Genomic DNA, 22,699 nt, shown 5'->3' with positions numbered 1-22,699 from the left:
TGGGAATGACAATTCTCTTCTTGAAAGCTGGTGTGGTTCAGGGAAGATGAGCAGTATTTTTAAGAAGTTCCCTCCTCTCTTTAACTGTAGTGTTTTCATCTTAAACAGAAAATCCCAAGTCAAGCGACAGAAATACTGAAACTTACAGGAAGAACTGCAGTCTCGCAACCTACAGGCTCTTCAGGAACCACGCAGGGAAAGCAGATGCTGCAGCAACCCTCCTGCCCAGAACCCCATCCTCATACCTCCCTGTAATCAGTAAATTCTAGTAAAACTTCTAAGAGGCTGCTACAAAAACTTTCTGATATTTAGGGCACACAGGTTACCTTTAATAGCAGTCACAGAAACATTAAGGCACAGCTTGAACCTGACACAAATCCTAGGCAGTGACATATGTTTTCTTAATAGTTCTGTATTTGAAATCATTGCATAAATCAGATTTAGAAACCTGCAATCTCTGCTATGCCAACAGTGCAGAACATAACTTGTATGAAGTAACTATGGTACAGCTCCTATGCAAGCTTATAGGTCATGGAATTTGCAAGAAGAATGGAAATGCTTCATGTGAGAAAAGTCCAGGAGCTTTTCACTTGAACCAGGTTTTGCTCTTCCTTGATTCTTCACAAACTGGTGGCTCAGAGTAAGATGGATTTTCCTACAAGCACATAGAATCATAGAATAGTTTGGGTTGGAAGGGACCTTTAAAGGTCATCTAGTCCAACCCCCCCGCCATGGGCAGGGACATCTTCAACTAGATCAGGTTGCTCAGAGCCCCGTCCAACCTGACCTGGAATGTTTCCAGGGATGGGGCATCCACCACCTCTCTGGGCAACCCGTGCCAGTGTTTCACCACCCTCAGCGTAAAACATGTCTTCCTTAGATCTAGTCTAAATCTACACCCCTTTAGTTTAAAGCCATTCCCCCTTGTCCTGCCGCAACAGGCCCTGCTGAAAAGTTTGCCACCATCTTTTTTATAAGCCCCCTTTAGGTACTGATAGGCTGCAATAAGGTCTCCCTGAAGCCTTCTCTTCTCTAGGCTGAACAACCCCAGCTCTCTCAGCCTTTCTTCATAGGAGAGGTGTTCCATCCCCCTGATCTTTTTTGTGACCCTCCTCTGGACCTGCTCCAACAGGTCCGTGTCTTTCTTATGCTGAGGGCTCCAGAGCTGGACGCAGTACTCCAGGTGGGGTCTCATCAGAGCAGAGTAGAGGGGCAGAATCACCTCCCTCAACCTGCTGGCCACGCTTCTTTAGATGCAGCCCAGGATACGGTTGGCCTTCTGGGCTGCGAGCGCACATTGCTGGCTCATGTCCAGCTTTTCATCCAGCAGTACCCCCAAGTCCTTCTCGGCAGGGCTGCTCTCAATCCCTTCACCCCCCAGCCTGTATTGATACCGGGGGTTGCCCCGACCCAGGTGCAGGACCTTGCACTGGGCCTTGTTAAACCTCATGAGGTTCACACAGGCCCACTTCTCGAGCTTGTCCAGGTCCCTCTGGATGGCATCCCATCCCTCTGGCGTGTCGACCGCAGCACTCAGCTTGGTGTCATCTGCAAACTTGCTGAGGGTACACTCGATCCCACTGTCCATGTCCTTGATGAAGATATTAAACAGTACTGGTCCCAATACGGACCCCTGCGGGACGCCACTCGTCACCAGTCTCCATCTGGACATTGAGCCGTTGACCACTACCCTCTGGATGTGACCATCTAACCAATTCCTCACCCACCGGACAGTCCACCCATCAAATCCATCCCTCTCCAGCTTAGAGAGAAGGATGTTGTGGGGGACTGTGTCAAAGGCCTTACAGAGGTCCAGATAGACAACATCTGTAGCCCTTCCCTTGTCCACTGATGTAGTCACTCCATCATCAAGCTTATCATCATCAGTCACATCATTAGTCACATCATCATCAATCTTAAGTAGTTAATATTGTAAAAAGCCCATACCTTATGAAACTGGTGATATAGACATGAACAAAAGTGGCCATCAAGTACTGACAATCAAAGCGATCCATTATCCCACCATGCCCAGGGATTGTGTCTGCGAAATCCTTTTGGGTGTGAAGGACAGGGAGGGTGGGGGGGGGAAAAATAAAATCATGGTCAGTGATTCTGACGAAACACACTAACGACGTATCACTTGACAGCAGCACATTAAGGCCGCAATTAAGCTACCATTTCATTGCACTGAGCCAGAAGTTAGCAAGAGCCTCCTTTGCTAAAGGAGTTTTTAACTGCAAAGGTGAGTCAAGGGGTGAGAAGAAAAAGAAGAGATGAAGCAACTTGTCCACAGTATCACACAAGAGGACAGCGGTAGGTCAGGTGCAGGTTTGCCGGTACTGAGTACACTTGCGTGCCTATACATACTTCATTTTGTAGCGAGCCTCTTAAGCTCATGGCTGTCATTTCTTGCTTCTGCAGAATCTAATTCTCCTCTTTAATACTTTTATTGCTTTATCCTCTACTGGTAGCTGCTGCTGAAGCACTTGTTACCAGGGAATATATATTTGCTACAAGAGAAGCAGTAACCTGAGGACTCTTTCCACTGTCTAACACTGGCTTTGCAAGTCATACTGCCCGTTCACCTGCCGGTTTTTTTGCCGTTCTTGGTAATCATAGCTAAAAACCATAATGTGTGCATACAATATAAATATATTTAACAGAATCAAAAAACCCTGTAGTGAAAAAGTTAGCACTACTTAAAAAAATATATTTCTGATGCAAACAAAGCTCGATACACTACCTTTGTGTTACCCGATCTTGTCTGTAGAACAGCTTTACCAGTTGAACTACCCTCATATATCCTTTTGTCATCCACACTCACTTGTGTACTCACTGGGTGAAAACCCTGACCTTAGTCGTGTGGGGCAACTGCCAGCAAGTTAAACCAGTCCTGTGCCGATGCCACTCCAGCCCTCCAGCGCTGGCCAGGCATGGAGTGTCTAACTCAACCTACGCGCTGCCTTCAGTAACAATTCCACAATATCCCTGTCTTCCCGACAGTCCTTTGGTCACCACCTTGGGGCTCAGAAGTATTAAAAAAAAAAAAAAATCTACTTTTTAATGTTCTACTTTAAGAATAAGTGCTGCTTTTCAGAAGCATTTTTTCCCCAAAAAGTCCTTCTTCACACAAACAGTCTTTTGCTACCTGGACGTACAGGTACGACAACACACGAGGCTGTAGCTAGCAAAGTGCCGGACAAGCTGCTCGGACCGGCATAAGAAAGAGAGTAAGTACAAGCACATGTACGGGAGTTCAGCACAAACAGAGAGGTTTATATGCTTCTGTGCAAAGCACATGCCAAAACTGGTGGACACAGGGAACAACAACAAGAAAAACAACAAGCAACAGGATAAGAATTACAGCAGGCCTACCAAGACATAAAGAAGGTCGGGAGAAAATTTGGGGCTGCCCTCTTCCCATACTTCTGCTGCCACTTAATACCAGCCAGGGACAACACTGCCACAAGCGACAGCGCACACCTTGCAATAAACAGAGGTTAGCACGTCACACCATTTGCCAATACACACTCTTGTTACAAGGCAGCACTGTATTGGCAAAGGCAGCCAAACATCTCATGCTTTGGTGAACCTGACACGTCAGCATCTGTGTACGACACAAATACTATTGGTAAAACACAGCCAGCCACAACCTGAAGGGTAAACCACTGTCGGTGCTTCTTAGCATCTACAGATTGCCTTTCACGTCAAGTATGATATCTCACATCTTGCTTGTCTAAACCACTTCTGCAACATGACTTGGAAGAGTAATTATCAACCAAAATATGAAACCAAATTATTCTTAGAATTCCAACACTAAAGTCACATGTTGATTACGCAAAATTTTAAAAATAACACATACATATATCTGATAAAACTAAGTACTGCTGCTGATGCTAAAAAACAGCTCCAACATCATTGCACCTTAGTAGAAACACTAGGTACTACAATGAACAATTGGAAAAAAACAAACAAACAAACAAACCCAACCCACCAATTTATCTAATTCAAAGAGAAAACCAAAACAAAACCAGCTTACAGGAGTCATTACACACCTTGATTTTGAAAGCTCTTTTAAATCCACTGGCGAAGAATCCTCCAAATGGCCCAATTAATGAGGCAAATGTTGACAGTGCAATGCTGTGCATCTGAAATGGGTACATATTCACTGTTTCCTACAAGAAAAATAATTAGCACTGTATTTCAATATGATTGTAGGCATTTTAAGCTTAAATATTTTCAGATGGGGCTGTTACAGAGCAAATTTCCATGAAGCTCCAGTTTTCCTGACACAAAGTAATACTGTAAAGAAAGGAAAAGCAGACACACTGTAGAAAGCTGCTGAAAGGTCTGGTCATGTGAACAGGATGAATTATTCGGGGTTGCTAGAGCAGTCAACTTTAACAAATGATGTGGTTTTCAGCCAATCCCTTAGTTGATGATAAGGAATATAACTACTAATTCCATAACGTACAATGGGATTCGCTAGTCTTTCCCGGCTCTGCTTTTCCAGCTCAATTTCCTGGAAACAAAGGAGCTTTCCACAAATTCCTAGTATTGCTCTAGTAGGTGGCCCAATGCTCTCCACAAACTTGTCACCTTCACACAATTCACTGTCACTTCTTTCAAGTGCTCTCACAAGATAGATATGAATTTTGCACTAGTCCGCCATACTGTCACCTTTGTGTATATACGGCAATAATGGGAGACAGAAGGTTTACCCCCATTAATACTTTTTGGTTTCATTTAAACAGATATTGTTCCCCTCAGCCTATTCACAGACTTGAAATTTGTTTTGATCCATTCAAGTTCTTACAGATAAGAGAGACTTCATTGGCAACAGGTACTTGTTTTCCTTCCTGACACAGATTAGAAAAAAGGGGGTTTTTTTGGTTAGTTGGGGTGTTTTGGGTTTGTTGGGATTTTTTGATTGGGGTTTTTTGGTTTGTTTGGGTTTTCTGGTTTTGTGGGTTTTGGGTTTTTTTTGGTAACTCAGCTTTGAGCACTTTCAAGTCAATAGTACAAGCTCCAGCCTTTGAGGGAATGCTATACTGGCCTCATCCCTGAGAGCAGAGCACACCTCACCTGGCAAGTCTTGATAAACACCATCTGTAGCTGATAAATCCTGTACCTTGTGTTTCTGATTTGCATCACAGCTGGCCAACACCAATTAACTTCTTGACTACTTTGTACAGTTATCTTAAGACACCTTTCTTTAAGGCTAAACTATTCAGTTGGTCAAACAGAAAAGTTTATGAGTTGGAATTAAGTCAATTTTGTTGGGAGAACTCAGGGCTCGACATCTTTTGACGCCAAGCAAAGTGTCTTCCAACCATAACATCTGGTCATATTTCTGCGAGAGAACATCAGGAACTGAGTAACAGAGGGAAAACCAAAAGCAGGCTGTTGCCCAAACCTGTAGATTCAATTTGACTTTCTATAAAGAGTGCTAAAACTAATTCTCTCCTCAAAAGGTTTGTTAGAGCCTGGCAAAAGTACTTCAGAAGGGCATGTGGAACTACCATCTCTTTTTAGGGTTAACTGATAGCTCTCTATTAGATTGGCACAGAGCTGGGCATTCCCATCTCCTTGCCCTTTACCATAATACACAATATAGCTGAACACAGTAAGATTTCTCCCCGCTCAGTCCACATTATGTTTCTGTGCAGAAAAATCCTTATTAAATTTGCAATCAACCCCACAGTCCCTGAAGCAACGGTACGTTCATTTGGTATGAAAATATCGGAGCTCCTTCTAGATGTAATCTTGCTTTTCTAAGTACCAACCGTAGCCATTAATTACTTTTAGCCTTAGGTTTGGTTGCTACAGTTTCCAGTTTGTGCTTTCTTCTTGTAACCACATCAACTTTTCTCCTTCAGTGTTACACCCATGTAACCACAGGTAAAGCCCACTGCCTTCCCTAGTGCTGTACACTCACTCTCTGTGCTGAGCCACTGCACAGGCGAGGAGAGCGTTGCAGAACCCACTTGTTCTGCGTTTATCCCAGTCACCTCCTCTTTGCCCTAAAGGAAAGATAATGACAGACTGCTTTGTTTGTATTTGGTATTCTCTTCCTGTTGGAGTGCCCCTGGAGCCTGTGGCTTCTGAAGCACTGCTTTGTATAGTAGGATAATTGACCACCTATTTCCTGACAGGTAAAGATACAACAGCTCACTTAAAAGAATTTGCAGGCTGGGTGTGAGGAAAAGGGTCGGTGACTACATTACATGGAACTATTACTGGTACTCCTTTTTCACTCAGCATGGAAGTAATGGCACTAATGCACAAGATGCTACATGGTGAAGAAAGTACGAGTCCAATCCTAACAGCGGTTACACACTAGCTGAAAACAGAATGAAATTCTACAAGATTACTTAAGCTTGCTATTAATTTGGGCCATAACAAGCCTTTGTCCACTTTCTACAAAAATTTAAAGGTTGCTCTTCAAAAATAGGTTTGTCTGCAAAATGCTTAAGTGACATCCATTTCCAGCACAAAGAGAATACAGGCCACAAGAACACAGGCGGGTTTCCTCAGGTGACTCCAGCAATGCATTTCAATTCTGCTTGGGGGACCACCTCCCCTGTCTGAGCAACGGAAAGGCTAACGGTATCGATTCAGTTCTTACCCTTCAAGCCTTACCAGCATTCATGTACCTTTCTAAAAAGGTTTAGAAAACCATTCAAGCTGGGAAGTACGATTTCAATTTTAACCAAAGCCTTGTTTTTTTCCTTACCCATCCCAACACAGCCTGAAGCAATGGCGGCACAGAGTACTTCTTCATCTGAAAGAGCTCTGAAGGTTCACACTCTGTCACAAATCTGTTGGTTTCACTGTTATATTCCACGGGGCAGACAAAGTACTGATGTTGAGCCAAAAAATAGGAAAACTGAAAAGCAAAACAAGGACTCCTGAAACAGGCATTTGTTGTTACAGTCAAAAATCGTATTGTAATGGATGGCTTTGTCATTGCAAGCTGAGGATAATGAAAATCTTTTTAATAACAAAGAGACCCAGAATGGCGTAAAATCGGCCTGTTTAAGTTGGAGAATGCCTCAACAAAGCAGACAAATGTGGACGTTCAATGCACTTAGTGATGATTTCCCAACTTGTTTTCCTTTTCATATCTCTCAGATTCATATCTACTGGATGTTTCTGCATTATAAAATCCCAAAATGTTAGCCACTCATAATTTCTTTGCAGTTCACTTCTCCATTAAAACTTGAACTATCGTTTCTACCAAGTTTGGCAGTCACGAGTTCTGCTGACCTTGGTGATAAATTACTTATCAGAACAGTTAAATTACTTATCAGAACAGTTACTGTATGCTGTTATTATCTTCTGTGCATATCATCAGTGTAAACTACTTCTCAGGAGAAATGTCATAAATTATGTAATACAAAAATATTACTACAAAGCATAAATAATGCTATCACTAAACTTCAGTTTCAAAATAGGGATACAACTGATAGATAAAACAGTTCCAGATATAGTAACAGCAATGGCAAAAATAGTCAGTATAATCTATTCAGGAGAGGTGCAAGCCTTGCCTAGCCTTTACAGCTAGTTACAAATTGGCAGAATTCTCTAGCAAAAAAGACCTCTAACTCTTAGGCTTTCAGCAGTTTGAGATGACCAGATTTGTCAGTGATTTTACTTCAAGTAAAACCAGGAAGTTGAAGACTGAACCTATACAAGGAAAGTCCTGTGGTTACTTACAATAAATCCAAATACAACTGTGGAAAAGAAGCCTCCAATGAACCCTTCCCAGGTCTTCTTGGGAGACAGCTAGGCACAAAAGAGAGCTTGTTAGCCTCATCAGTTGCATCACTGAACCCTTTTTTACTCTATTTCTGGACCTTGTTTGTGAAAATTAGGCTCCTACTTGGTTTTTCATAGGTATGCGTGAAATACTGAATGTCAGCAGCTGCAGCCACTGAACATGATAAACAGAGGAGTATGGCTAGGACCTGTCCCAGGCAAGGAGGGAAAGTGCCACAGTTTGGTTGGAGCCACTGGGCAGCGTGAGGGAACGGAGAGCTCCCTTCCCATCTGCTGCTGCGTCTGGAGGCTGCCGCCTGCCTCTGGCCACAGCTGACCCTGATTAAGCAGCTGACCTCCTTCAAGCAGAAGACTTGGAAACCTGCACGAGCACGCTATGGCTCTGTTGGAGACCTCTGCTAGCAAGTGCACACTGAGATAGTGACAAAAGCCTGGGTGTTAGACAACTACTGCTGGGGATGCTCCTCGGGAGACACTAGCTTCCTACATACAGACTGGCAAACTAATACAGCAAATAATTGGCCTAGAGAGACCAGTGTAGCAAGCTATTTTCTTCATCAAATCCTATCACGTTTTCAATTTAGGAGCAGTTTAATATCAGAACCAACTAAATATGCAAAAGTTAACATGGCAACATCATGAAAGTAATAATTCATAGCTTTCTGTGGAGTCTTGCATACTCTACCAGAATAGGAAGATTACTGCTTGAGCCCTTCTCAGTGCTACATCAATGAGACCAGATGAGGAATAGGTATACGTGACCTAGCAGCTTATTTCAAATTACAGTTTCTGTACAGTAAGCATGCAGTTAAACCTGCATATGAAATCCAAAAAGCAAGCCATTATAAATGATGATGCAATAGGCTTGAACTGTATTATACTGTAATGTCAATATTACATTCACATCAATCCCAGTTTCCACTTACAAATCTTCAGAAACAGGATAGTCAATTTGGTTTTTTAGCAAAGATGTGTATCATGCAGTACAGCAGAAAGTATTTTTTCCATGAATGTGTTTTTGAACAAGTATCAAAAATGCTATAAATTGTAAAAGCTTGTTAGTGAGAAAGTGCCTAAGTACATACCTTAATTAATGGAGTTCTGCCAAAGAAGAATCCAAAAATGTAAGCGGTAATATCATTGCAGATAACACTTGAAATTGGAACCAGAAACCTAGAGAAAGACATTAAAAGTTTCATGGAGAAAAAGAGAAGCTGCCCAAACCTAAACACAGGACAGAAACTGAAACAGCAGCATTTCTTTCTGGGAAATTTTTCTGTAGTATTTAGAAGGAATTATGTTTCATAACATGTTCACCTAGTTCCCCCATGAGCAGCATATTTAGCTATATTGGTTTTAGTCTTCAGCCAATCAAGACCATTACAGATCCATATTAGTTCAAGTTAAAATATGATTTTGGTGCCTGAGCTTAAAATGTGAACAGGCTGGCTTTTTCCTTATCAGGCTTGAAGACTGGTACCACAGTTAAGAAGAAATCAACAGATATAAAAATGTTAATGTTATTGGTAACATCAAAGCAAGCAAATTCCTTGTACAGTTTAATGGTATCTAAATTAAAAAAAAAGTTTTCCTTTTTTTTTCCTCTTGTCAGTTTGGAGCAGCCTGTCTTAGCTTTCTAAGTGTTCTCTGCATGCAAACAGCATCTGAATTTGTTACTCAAGCCTGTTAACCTCTTTTTTTTCCCCTTTTCAAAGCACGGATGTATTAATAAGCTAAAAGTCAGATTTTCTGACCATCTGCCAAATTACCTAGCACCAGTGGAAATAAGAAATAGTAGGCTAGCAAGGCAATTAGGTTCAGTTTTTGGCACATGAACATGACCACTGTGAAAAGAATTTGTTTATACAAACTTTGTCAAAGGCTTTGGGTTTTCTTTCTAACTATATTGCAGAAAAGATGTGCTCAATCTCCCCAGTTGTACATATGTCAGGAAAAGAAAAAGGAGAACATGCAGTATTATGTCCTTGGAAGAACACAAATCATCTTCCATATGCTTCTTCCTTCTTCCTCAACTTGTAATTTACCCTGGCCCTCAAGAAGGGGGGGATGGAAAAAACTCACCCTCTCTTTGAGGAGTGGTTTTAAGTAATCAAGTTTAACTGCATCATCAGAATTTAATATATTGCTGCAAATGGGGCATTAAGATGACCCAACAATATCCAAGATGTAAACTCTTAACATATTTTAAGTAATCTGAATTTATCTGAACAGGGAAGGTGGCAGGGAAGGTGGCCAGATTGGGGATTTCAAATTAAATGGTCCAACTTCAATAGTTCTGAGCAACCTGAAGCTTCCAAGTAATTGGAAAAGAATTGCTGGATATTAATTCATTCAGCAAAATGCTATGGAAACTATTTCACCAAGCATGCAAGCAATCCTATTCCTTGCAAGTAAATGAAGTGGTTGTTCAAAACTATCGTACTTGTGGCTGCCAATCTAGTTAAAGAGGTTTCTGCTTCCTCTCCTGTATCCTTTACCTCATCGCTCCCAACTCCTCTGGCTCCCCTTCCAACTAGACACTAATGCTCCTTTAATTTGTGCTGCTTTAACTGTTCCCACGATTATTCCCTAACCAGATCTATGTAAAAGAACCAACCTTTCAATGCAATAGAGTTACAAATCAGTTTATTACTGTCCCCTTACCAGATCATGCCTTCAAAGAGATTTTGGATGACAAGATGAGATTGAGTTACAGTGATCAGCAAAGTGACATGAGTCCATGCGAACTGTTAACAATGCAACAACACAACAGTTAGTGAAAACACCGATCCATACACCTTGATAAATATTGGTGTGTCAGCTAGAGGAGCTACTTAGGAGCTCACAGGAAAGACCAGTTCTAGTGATAATGCAAGAGATGTGTGCATACAGTATATCACAAGTTAGCTGGCTTTCTGAAGCAAGTACTGAAACTTTAACAGGTTTCCCCATCACTTACCTCCACCCAGAATTTTTTAATGTGCAGTTTAATATCTGTTTTAATAAGACATACACCTTCAGCATGAAAGCAGCAGAGAAATGTAAGCAATGTGATATTCTGTATATACATATAACAGACATGTCAGAACTGTAACAATAAAATGGCAATGAACTACTCATGAAAGAGTCATGTTACACAGATGTGGATATCTCTCATAACAGAATACCAGTCCTCTTATGAAACATGAGAATTCTCAGGATTAGTGAAAACAAAGTGTTAATTTTTATGTGCACGGTCATTTAAACAGTCATTTTCCTCAGTATTACTGCATGTACTTGGTGTTTATTCTGTAGTGCTAGTGTACAATAAAGCAGTTTCCAAACAGTTTACCAGTAAAGATTCTACAATAGATTTTATCTTCCGAAAACTTTTAAATCAAGAACTGGTAGTTTTTCCATGAAACACCAAATTTAAGCACTCTAAAATGTCTGGGCGATTTAACACTCGGAATGTCCTACTTCTTTAAGTCTCTTATCACGTTTTTTCCTATGGCATCCAGCATCTACTTCTAGTTGAGACAACTCAAGAAGGCTGAAAGGGGGTGTGCAAGAACTGACTAAAGGTTTCTGAAAATATTACCTGCTGGTTAATTAAAGCATCTCTGCAGCAAAATTTTTGGTATTTGTACAGTGATATTGGAACACCACCTAAACCCAAATGGCTACTCTCCTTGTCTGTCCAAACACCGTGTTGCCACACAGTGGATACACGGCTTCCCTCTGTTTTACTGCAATTCTTAGGTAGTCACACCTTAATGTTTTCTGGGCAGGCACCACATCATATGACTGACACCACATTTTTTCTGCCTTCTTTCCAGAATGGGGAAAAGGAAAAAAAAATCATGGAAAATTAATATATTTACTTTGTGCCAATCTGAAGATGAGGACTTTTTTTGCAGATTAGAAGATAAAGACCACCTCTCCTAGAAAAGCTGCATCTCCCTGCCAGGCAAGCTCTCCCACAAACAGGGTAAATTTTTTTGAGCAAAATATTTTTTCACATGCTCATACAGGGCTCAGCTAAGTCCTAGTCTAGAATTAAGGATCCTCAATGGTAAAGTGGTACCTAAAGCACTGTAGAAACAGAAGGGTTAACTGCATCCCCAGAGCTTTAAGAAATCTTTAAGGTTGCACAATGCCCTGACTGCTCAAGTTCTTTAAAGACTGGAGCTGTACTGCATTAATGTTTTACTGTTATTTCTAATCATTCCTATATAGAAGCGGGGGGCGGTTCAGGGGGATTTTTTGGGTTTGGTTTCGTTTGGTTTTGGGTGGTGGTTTGTTTTTTGGGGTTTTTTTGTTTGTTTGTTTGTTTGTGTTTTGTTTTTTTTTTTTTTAACCTGTGATGTTACAAAATTAGTTTTCAACCTATAAGATACATATAAGAAAAAGGTTCATGCTCTTGATTAGCTACTATGCTGTTTATTAGGTGGACAAATACAAGAGATGAGAACACTGGTTTCTTTTAATAGATTAATGATCTACTGAGGCAAAGCAGAGCAGAATACCAGAACTGCTGTTAAATGTCACAGAATAAATCTTCCACATAGGGGTTAAGATCAAGTTCCCTTCATAGTACTTCAGTGGGGCCTCTACAAAGTAACACTTAAGTCACAAGAACCACTTCCCACGCTATGCTGAACTATTTGGCTTCAGACCTGGGAGGGAGATGCACACCCCTTTCTCCAGGAATCTCTTTCCTATCAGCCTATTACTAAGGGAAACGTATCACATTGTATATGCACAAGGTCTCACCAATGACAGCTTGTATTGACTGAAAGGCCACATCCCATGCTATAATAATAATAAGCTGTAAGGTGAACAGATACTGAACAGCCCCAACACCACTTGATTTCATGCTACTGTTGGTTTAAGCACATTTTCCACACCCCTTTTCCAAGCTATTTTATGAACACAGGGACACGACTGTTTCTAGTGACATTCATAACATGAGTGACCACAGCAAAGTGGGTAATACACACCATGTAAAACTGCAGACGATAATGTTTCTTCACTAAACTCAAAACAAACATGCAGAATCCTGTAAAACAAAGCAAGTGTAGTTTGTACCATCTTATATTTAATTACTCTGATCTGTGGTATACCAGTAATTCCCTTCCCTTGAAGCAGCTTTTAATCCCTCTGCTGTTAGAAGCATTTGCTTGTATTCAGTTAAGCGTACATGTAGAATTATTCTCATTAGAGCATAAGATTTAGTTAACATCAGTAAAGAGCATCCATTTCATTACTTACAAGGTCCCATCGTAGACATCAATTTTTAGGGGAGGACACCATCACCTTTAAAAACCACTCAAAAACCAGGTCGACAAGCTGGTTTTGAATAATTAACAGAAATAATTGAAAGGAAAAGACCAGCTTGCCCCTTTCCCCCAGACAGGCATACAGCTGCATGCAATGCAAGCGTGAAGTGCAGGCGTTGGAGAATTCAACTGACTGAAAGAAACATTCTGGGTGGCTAACAGCATGTCATCTCCCCTAGGGCAACTTCCTGCGCCAGCAAGGGTCAGAGGCCCTCAAAAGACCCTTAACCCTGGGGACAGCCCCTCACTGACCCCACGATCCCAATGCGACAGCCACCAAGGGGCTCTGCTACGCTCTGCCTCCTGCTTTTGCTCATGACTGGCTTGTCTCATCTCTCCCCTCACCGCCCTTCAGCAGTCATGAGGCATTAGTTAAGTTAGTTTCCTCAGCCAAAGCCAGCTGAAAAAGGTCAAGTCTTGCAAAGCTGGTTTCAAGTTTGCGATCTAAGCACCGAGTAGAATTTTTATCTGGTTTAAAAAAAAAAAAATTAACAGTAGACAGACTGACAGTTCATCATGAAGATCAGGTTTCTTAATATATTTTACAAGTATTTGTAGCATAGCAGTCTCCTGTCCCTTAGGCCAATCTGAATCTTCAATTGATTTAATTTTAGGCTAAAGTAATTTTACCACATTGCTGAAAACACCTTGGACTATATTTACATGTTCACAAAGCAATGCCCCACAAGACTGCCAGCTTATGTCTCTTCTTCCTAGAGAAGAAGCTTTTAAAAAGTCTTTCTTTGGATAGGGAAGAAAATCTATCCATGAGGCAAGCATCTGAATATCTTGCAGACAAAATAAAGCCTCAGGCATTTTGAATAATCAGTTTAAAATATATTGGCAAATCTTATTGCTGTCGACCTAGCAGAACACTTGCACAATAAAGCATCAACCCAGCACAGCAATTACACATACAAGTCGTCTCCACAGACTGCCAAACTAGTGTTCATGTATTCATGTACTGAGCCCCAGTTCTTCAGCGATCAAAGTTAATTCATGCCAACTTCTCTTGAGCGCTATTAGCTCAACTTTCTCGAGATCATTTACTTGTTTAGGCTGCTTTCTTCTCAGTGAATGCAAAATTTATATTCATCCTTTCACAGCAAAAATGGAACTGTGAACACCTAATTTCCTTGAACATCGAGCAAAAAGAAGCTGAAAGTGCATAAAGCTGGGGAGCAATTTTTTTTTATTTTAAAAGAAATAAGCACAGAAACAAATGCAGCACAAAGTTCTTTCATTTGTGCAATTTCGTACACTTACCTGTTAAATAGAGTGCAAAAGATATAAATCTGTGGTAACGAATTAGGAATTGAAGCTGTTCTCTTCTCTGAACAAATGTAGCGAAGTAATCAGCTACAGTCTCTCCATAAAAGAAGTAGTTCACACACAGCAAAAAGTACCTACAACATACAACAGCTAGCAGTTATTTTAACAAGATAATATATATTTAAGTGTCATTCTTAAAAACAAAACAAACAAAAAACCACAACAAAAAACACCACACAAAAGGAAAACTAGAAGGGTAGAAAAGACATGTGATAAAAATAAAATTCAAGCATAAATCTAGTCTTATACTTCTGGGTCAGCGTCTCCTCCGACAAGCCAATTTTTGTAATTTTCTAAAGCAACCGCATTAGAAAAACAAACACATTTTGCAGGATACAGTTGGAAAATTAATTTCATCCTTAACTACAGTATTGAATACTCCACACCTATTCAAGTCCTTTTCAGATATTCTAAAAGCACAGAACAAGTATCTGCTATCATCGATATTGACAAAAGCAATTCTACGTATTCTTTTCCTGTATCCTCATAAGGGTAGTTTGCGATTTCTGCCTTACAAACAGGAAAAAAGGTACTTGCATAACAAGTCCTCTGAGGTTATAGGATAGTGAATCTGACACGGGGCTTGAGGATCTGAATGTAACTATACTTCTGCCATCTGGCCTGAAGATTCTTGTCTGAAGGAGTTACTGCTGCATCTCCTGCTCCACTCCACCACGCACTTTGACTTCTAGCTTTCTTGACCGAGCAATAACCTTACAGGATTACATCCATCAACTGACTAGTAAATGCAGCTATTACTACAACTTTTTCAAAACAATTTTGTGGGAGTATGTCCACACCCAAGGTTCAACTGATGTCACCTTCATCCATCTCTTTTTGAAGGATCTTCAAAGAAATTCCTTTCAGGCAAAACAGTCAGTATGCAAGTAATTGTCACAGGTTTTCATACAAGTTCAGTTACTCAGCTTTCTAGAGTTAAGTCACAATGGGATTCTCAAATGCCAAGGCAGCACTCAATAAAAACCAATAAATAGCAAATCCAAAACCACTAAGAGATGCACCTCTCCAGGCAACATACGCTTTGGCTTATTACCAAAGTCAGTCACAGAAAGTAAAAACTTGTGATTCAAGACTGGATCTCCGGATAGTCTCAGAGCGATCAGTATTCATTCTCTTCCCCCCCAATAGATGTTAACACTCACTTTGCAAAGCTTTACATCTCTAAATAAGCCAAATAGTTGATGTTCAGACTACTAACAGGATTCTCTCATCTCACTGAAATGTCTTAATATTTAGTCTCAGTGGCAAGATGTTGGACTGAAAGGAGCTTTGATGTTAACTAGTGTGGCAATGCGGAGGAGTTGACTTTGAGCTCCACATATGAAAGCGACGGTGGTCAACTGCCAAAGTAGACTAAGTGGTAGAGTGCACATCTCCTCCTCTAAAAATTTTGGCAAAACCACAGAATCATTCATGTATGAGTCTGCTCTAGCTGTAGATCCAGAAGCCATGGAATAAAGCAGACAATAGATCGGTCCCCTGGATAATCCAGGAGTGACCAGAGGGGAACTGATTAGCATTTACAGAAGAGCCGACAGCAGGAATCCACCACATTACACAGTAAAGTTGCTTCTAGAAGTGAAGAAGCAATGTGACAAGAGGCAGGGAATAACCCAGATATTTCAATTCCTTAAAAAACCAAACCCAACACAAACCCAAAACAACACAACATAGGTCATGTCTGAAGAACTATGTCCTTAAGCACCTTAGAGACTACATGTGCCCAACACCTTCTCATAACGCTGACTCTAATCAAGAGCCTTTATTTTTCCTCCCAGAACTCAGAAGAAGAGTTGATTTCCCTGGTTCTATCCAGCCCTTTGTAAGCTGGACATTGTCACAAGTATCCGGGATTTGCCAGAAAAATTAATCTCATCTGTTGGCTTTCAGAAGATCCCCCAACACTATATTTATGCAGTCCTGTGATTAAGTGCATGATTGGAAAGGATTTAAAACTTGTATGTTATTATTTTAATTCTCTGTGTGTGTGAAGAGGAGCCTTTAAGGTGCCTGTTCTATTTATTTCTTGTGCAAGGTTAACAGCCACCACCACCACCCCCCCCAAAAAAAAAAACAAACCCAAAAAAACCAAACAAACCAAAGCAGTTCAGCTAATACATATCAGGTGATTATTTGGCTATGCACGTTTTTAGATAGCTTACACGTGCTCAATTCTGACTTAAAGCATATATGCATGCATACATATATGTGTACATATATACATATTTATAACAAGTATTGAAACTGAAGTAGTAAAAGGCCAACATACATGTCCAAGTTCATAGGTGGAAGACAACTACATAATCCTGTATTAGAGACAGATGTCAAGTTTTATGTCCGCACATGACCTACAAAGCTATCATTCCACCATGACAGGATATGAAGAACTAGAAGATTTAAGTTTCACATCCCTATTTATTGATGTTCTTGCTTGCTACTCACCAGCTGAGGGATCTAAACCATGGTAAATCATACGAATGGTAGACTCTGTAACCTATAGTAATGATTTCATGGTAACACTTCACTTGGATGCTTAAGACCTAAAATAAGAGAAATAAAAAACTGTGTAAAGATGCTGCAATTGTTTCTTAAAGGCACTAAGTAGTACTGCAACCTGCATTAAGGGGAGAAATTATTCTGAATTCAAATTCCACACGGAAAACAGACAGCTTCAAAGCAAGTCCAAGGAAAACTAAAGCTCCATTTAAAACCCCCCAAAAACCTCAAAACCACTAGGCATGCTGAGAAAAAACACATTGGGCTAGTGTCCTGGTTTCGGCTGGGATAGAGTTAATTTCCTTCCTAGTAGCTGGTATAGCGCTGTGTTTTGGATTTAGGATGAGAATAATGTTGATAACACACTGATGTTTTAGTTGTTGCTAAGCAGCGCTTACACTAAGTCAAGGACTTTTCAACTTCTCGTACTGCCCTGCCAGCGAGAAGGCTGGAGGTGCACAAGAAGCTGGGCAGGGACACAGCCAGGACAGCTGACCCAAACTGGCCAAAGGGATATTTCATACCATATGATGTCATGCTGAACAAAAAAAAAAATGGAGCGAGTTGGCCGGGGCGGGGCATGACCGCTGCTGCGGAACTGGCTGGGCATCGGTCAGCAGGTGGTGAGCAATTGCATTGTGCATCACTTGTTTTGAACATTCTTTTACCATTGTTATTATTTTCCCTTCCTTTTCTGTCCTATTAAATTGTCTTTATCTCAACCCATGAGTTCTACCTTTTTCCCGATTCTCTCCCCAATCCCACTGGGGGGGAGTGAGCAAACGGCTGTGTGGTGTTTAGCTGCCTGCTGGGTTAAACCACAACAGCTAGCTGCAAGAATACGCTCATGAAACAAGGGAAAGCTCCTGATTTTTCTTCATTAAAACAGTTTGGCAGCAGCAGGTCAAAAGTACTTCCTGTAAAGAAGGCTCTTCTATTTCTTTTGGCTAAGTTTTATCTTTAAATTTAGTCTAAGAAATATTTTCTAGGCCCAATGGAAAAAACTAGCTGTGCAACACAACTTGGACACCCAGGTCTTCCACTTGCAAGTGTCTCCTTAAGGGCAATTAGCACTGATGATTAGAAGCAAAGCTCGTCTAACCCAGGTCTGAATGTCACACCCTCCACGGCCCTCATTTTGTTTTGCCGATCTCACTACGTCAGTGCTTGCCCGTGCAAGTCTGGTAGTACGTCCTGTCAGTCTTTGGGCTCCAAAGGACTCTCTGCCACTTTTGTCTAATCCACAGTCACCAAGCAGATTGCCCTGCCCAGATATCAAGTATTGCCAAACACAGGTCAACAGTAATCCCATGCAGAGGCTGGAGTAAGAACCTACCCACACCAATTGCACGTCAGCATGCTAGGCTTTGCAGTATTCTCTTACCACCTGCATTGATGAATAAATTTCACCTTGCTCAATGTGTGAACACAGTTTAAAACAGTCTTACACCACCTCAGTGAGTTAATTTTGAAGCTCCCTATCTCGTGCTCTTTCCTCTGCTTGGCCTACGTTATAAAACTTAAATGCTACATGCAAGAGCAACATTAAAGGATTGCACCTTATAGTGGAAAAGGACACTGGGGTCCAAAGGCATGGAAGCTTGCGCCTGTTACCTTAGTAGCAGGCAAATGTAAAACATGCCTCCCAGCTTTTTAGAACAGTCTCAGGGCTTGTCCTCCAAACTTCACTGGACTACCCTTCTTGCAAGTCTCTGAGCATTTTCAGTCCCAGTATTAAGATTTGGTTTTAGCATGACAACTCTTGTTTAAATGTAAGCTATTTGATCCCAGTGAAATGAAATAATTCATGAACAAAACTGGTTTTTCCCTCCATTCTTCTTCTTACATAGTCTCAAATGTCAACTTTATGAACAGTTTATTATATTAAAAGACAGAGTTTTTGCTTTATGGTACAACAGAAGAAGAACTCTATCCCAATTCTATACTTACTTTAATTACTTTTTGGTTCATCTCTTGATAGCTTTGCCCATGATTGCAATCTCAGAGTATACCATGAATATACCAAATCACGCTGCAAATTGATTAGTTCAGTTTTGTTCGTTATCATCATTCTCAAGTGTAACAGACTACTAAAGGAAAGATTGCGAAAAAAATATCTCTCTGCAATGACCTGCACTTTAAAGGGGCTTTTTTTGTTGTTTCTTCACACACAAAAAAGAAAATCCTACACCAACAAAACAATGAGTTACTAGTTTGTTATGTCATTCACCTGAAAACAGGAAATATAAACCAGACTAATTCAGATGTAGAGACTGTAATGCAGACCGTAATACTGGTGAAACAGCATTCCAGTCTTTCAAGACAATACAGGGAAAAAAAAGGGAGTTTATGACCTCTGGAAGAAGGAGCAGGCAACTCAGGAGGACTACAAGGATGTTGTGAGGTTATACAGGGAGAAGATTAGAAGGGCCAAAGCTCAACTAGAACTTAATCTGTCTACTGCCGTAAAAGACAATAAAACAAATGTTTCTATAAATACATTCACAACAAAAGGAGGGCTAAGGAGAATCTCCATCCTTTATTGGATGCAGGGGGAAACATAGTGACAAAGGATGAGGAAAAGAATGAGGTACTTAATGCCTTCTTTGCCTCAGTCTTTAATAGTAAGACCAGTTGTTCTCGGGGTACCCAGCACCCTGAGCTGGAAGACAGGGACGGGGAGCAGAATGAAGCCCCCATAATCCAAGGGGAAATGGTTAGTGACCTGCTACACCACTTAGACATACACAAGTCTATGGGGTGGGATGGGATCCACCCCAGAGTACTGAGGGAGCTGGCATAAGTGCTCACCAAGCCACTTTCCATCATTTATCAGCCATGGCTAACCGCGGAGGTCCCAGTTGACTGGAAGTTAGTAAATGTGACGCCCATCTACAAGAAGGGCCGGAAGGAGGATCCGGGGAACTACAGGCCTGTCAGTCTGACCTTGGTGCCGGGGAAGGTTATGGAGCAGATCGTCTTGAGTGCCATCACGCAGCACGTACAGGACAACCAGGTGATGAGGCCCAGTCAGCAGGGGTTTATGAAAGGCAGGTCCTGCTTTACTCACCTGATCTCCTTCTATGACAAGGTGACCCGCTTAGTGGATGAGGGAAAGGCTGTGGATGTTGTTTGCCTGCACTTAAGTAAAGCCTTTGACACCGTTTCCCACAACATTCTCCTGGAGAAACTGGCTGCTCATGGCTTGGACGGGCGTACTCTTCACTGTGTCAAAAACTGGCTAGACGGCCAGGCCCAAAGAGTGGTGGTGAATGGAGTTAAATCCAGTTGGCAGCTGGTCACGAGCGGTGTTCCCCAGGGCTCAGTTCTGGGGCCAGTTCTGTTTAATATCTTTATCAATGATCTGGACGAGGGGATCGAGTGCACCCTCAGTAAGTTTGCAGACGACACCAAGTTGGGCGGGAGTGTTGATCTGCTCGAGGGTAGGAAGGGTCTGCAGAGGGACCTGGACAGGCTGGATCGATGGGCCCAGGCCAACTGTATGAGGTTCAACAAGGCCAAGTGCCGGGTCCTGCACTTCAGCCACAACAACCCCATGCAGCGCTACAGGCTTGGGGAAGAGTGGCTGGAAAGCTGCCTGGCAGAAAAGGACCTGGGGGTGGTGGTCGACAGCCAGCTGAACATGAGCCGGCAGTGTGCCCAGGTGGCCAAGAAGGCCAATGGCATCCTGGCTTGTATCAGAAATAGCATGGCCTGCAGGACTAGGGAAGTGATCGTGCCCCTGTACTCGGCACTGGTGAGGCCACACCTCGAATACTGTGTTCAGTTTTGGGCCCCTCACTACAAGGAGGACATTGAGGTGCTGGAGCGTGTCCAAAGAAAAGCAACGAAGCTGGTGAAGGGTCTAGAGAACAAGTCTTATGAGGAGCAGCTGAGGGAACTGGGGTTGCTTAGTCTGGAGAAAAGGAGGCTCAGGGGAGACCTTATGGCTCTCTACAACTACCTGAAAGGAGGTTGTAGCCAGGTGGGTGTTGGTCTCTTCTCCCAAGTAACAAGTGATAGGACGAGAGGAAACGGCCTTGAGTTGTGCCAGGGGAGGTTTAGGTTGGATATTAGGAAAAATTTCTTCACCGAAAGGGTTATCAAGCACTGGAACAGGCTGCCCAGGGAAGTGGTTGAGTCACCATCCCTGGAAGTATTTAAAAGACGTGTAGATGAGGCGCTTAGGGACATGGTGTAGTGGTGGACTTGGCAGTGCTAGGTTAACGGTGGGACTTGATGATCTTAAAGGTCTTTTCCAACCTAAATGATTCTATGAATACAATCCAAAAGATGTTTCACAGGTGGCCATGAAAAAAGTAAAAGCACATTTTGGCAGTTAAACAAACTTAGAGTCAAAAATCAAAGCAGTTACCCAGAAGTACCAATTTCAGTGGTCAGAAGCCACATCCCTGCCTGTTAGGTGCCATGACTGGGAAAGATAGTTAAACCATTATTCAATAAAAATACCAGCAATAAAGATGATGGAAAGAAGCAGTAAAGGCTGAGTGGGTATGCAGTGTGTATTATTATTATTATTATTTCACTTCATGACCTAAAAATGCACTTTATCTCTATACCTTGGAAAGGGATCTAGCTCCATTCTACAGATAAACCCAAGGCCACAAGGCAGCCCCATAGAGAAGCAGGGAATTAATGGAGCATGCCTGAGGAAAGACTTCCAGTGCTGGTCACAGACAGCAGACCAGAGCTGCCTGCTTTCCTCAGCTTCAAAAATGAAACTCTTATGTCTTTGGTTTTTTGGTGTTTTGGGGGTTTTTTTGAGGGTTTGGTTTTTGTTTTTTTTTTAAACAACCCTCAAATAATGTAACAGTAGGTGATGGGAACTGGAGAAGGAAATAGATGACAGTAGTTTAGTAAACTTCAAGGCAACAATCATTCAACTTCTTAGATTTACTTCAATTCCTACTTAAAAAAAAAATAAATTAATTACAGTATATAAGAAGTCCTTAATCCACAAGGCCCAGTTGTGAATCTGTCCAGTGTTTTTTGAAAGTATTTACATTTACACAAATAAGAAACAAATTGCTCTGAACTGTCTGTGCAGTTTGCTTCCAGCTGCCCTAGGCACGATTAATGAGAGATCAAGTAACTCTTGCATGGCAAAATGTATTTAAACAAACTTACCAGAAGCATCAGCATAAATGATCCCAGGTATATGATCAGAAAAAACACAGAAATCATAGCTAGAGTGAGAATTCCACGAATCCACCAATTTTTCCATCTATTTAAAAAAAAGAGAATAAAAAGCAAGCGGTTATAAATGAAAATAAATGCCACTTCCTTTACTAACTAGAGATTAAAGTGTATTAGAAATAGTGGGAGTTCCAGAGATTTTCATGCTTAATAAAACACATAGCAAGAAACACAGAATCAACCAACTATCCAACTAAACAAGATGCACAGTAAAAGAAATTAAAGTTAGCCACCTTTCTTCTTCCCCCATGCTCCCCCCCTGCCCAACATAATTTGCAATTAAATGGATCAACCCCATATTGAAGCTGCTGTGAAAATCAGGACCCTCAAAAAGCATCACATAATCAGCAAGATTGATGGGGTCCAGCCATGTAAAGGCTTACATATGAAAGAAAGGCTGTCAGGTAAAAAGCATACGATTCTTTGGGGAGTAACAGACAAAAAAACCCAGGTGATCACCAACTTTCCATAGCAGCAAAGTAGCTATTTTGCTAGATAGAGGGTTGTCTATTGAAAGCAGTCCTGTGCTC

General features: G+C 41.4%; 1 protein-coding gene across 1 annotated transcript in view; it reads right to left on the bottom strand.

Moving 5' to 3' along the window:
* Nucleotides 1–22,699, bottom strand: part of CDS1 (CDP-diacylglycerol synthase 1) — a 37,638-nt gene that overhangs the window by 3,440 nt on the left and 11,499 nt on the right. Inside the window, exons 3-12 of the mRNA XM_076337069.1 lie at nucleotides 22,101–22,197; nucleotides 16,899–16,996; nucleotides 14,370–14,509; nucleotides 12,765–12,823; nucleotides 10,447–10,529; nucleotides 8,868–8,955; nucleotides 7,720–7,788; nucleotides 6,737–6,889; nucleotides 4,056–4,175; nucleotides 1,948–2,051 (exon numbers count right to left, since the gene is read on the bottom strand). Of these exons, the coding sequence (XP_076193184.1) occupies nucleotides 1,948–2,051; nucleotides 4,056–4,175; nucleotides 6,737–6,889; nucleotides 7,720–7,788; nucleotides 8,868–8,955; nucleotides 10,447–10,529; nucleotides 12,765–12,823; nucleotides 14,370–14,509; nucleotides 16,899–16,996; nucleotides 22,101–22,197 (1,011 nt within the window). The remainder of the gene's footprint in view (nucleotides 1–1,947; nucleotides 2,052–4,055; nucleotides 4,176–6,736; nucleotides 6,890–7,719; nucleotides 7,789–8,867; nucleotides 8,956–10,446; nucleotides 10,530–12,764; nucleotides 12,824–14,369; nucleotides 14,510–16,898; nucleotides 16,997–22,100; nucleotides 22,198–22,699) is intronic.

This window comes from Aptenodytes patagonicus, chromosome 4 (genome assembly GCF_965638725.1).
Source record: "Aptenodytes patagonicus chromosome 4, bAptPat1.pri.cur, whole genome shotgun sequence".
NCBI lineage: Eukaryota > Metazoa > Chordata > Aves > Sphenisciformes > Spheniscidae > Aptenodytes > Aptenodytes patagonicus.
Note: the sequence above shows the minus strand (reverse complement) of the source record. Positions and strands in the feature narration are given on the sequence as shown.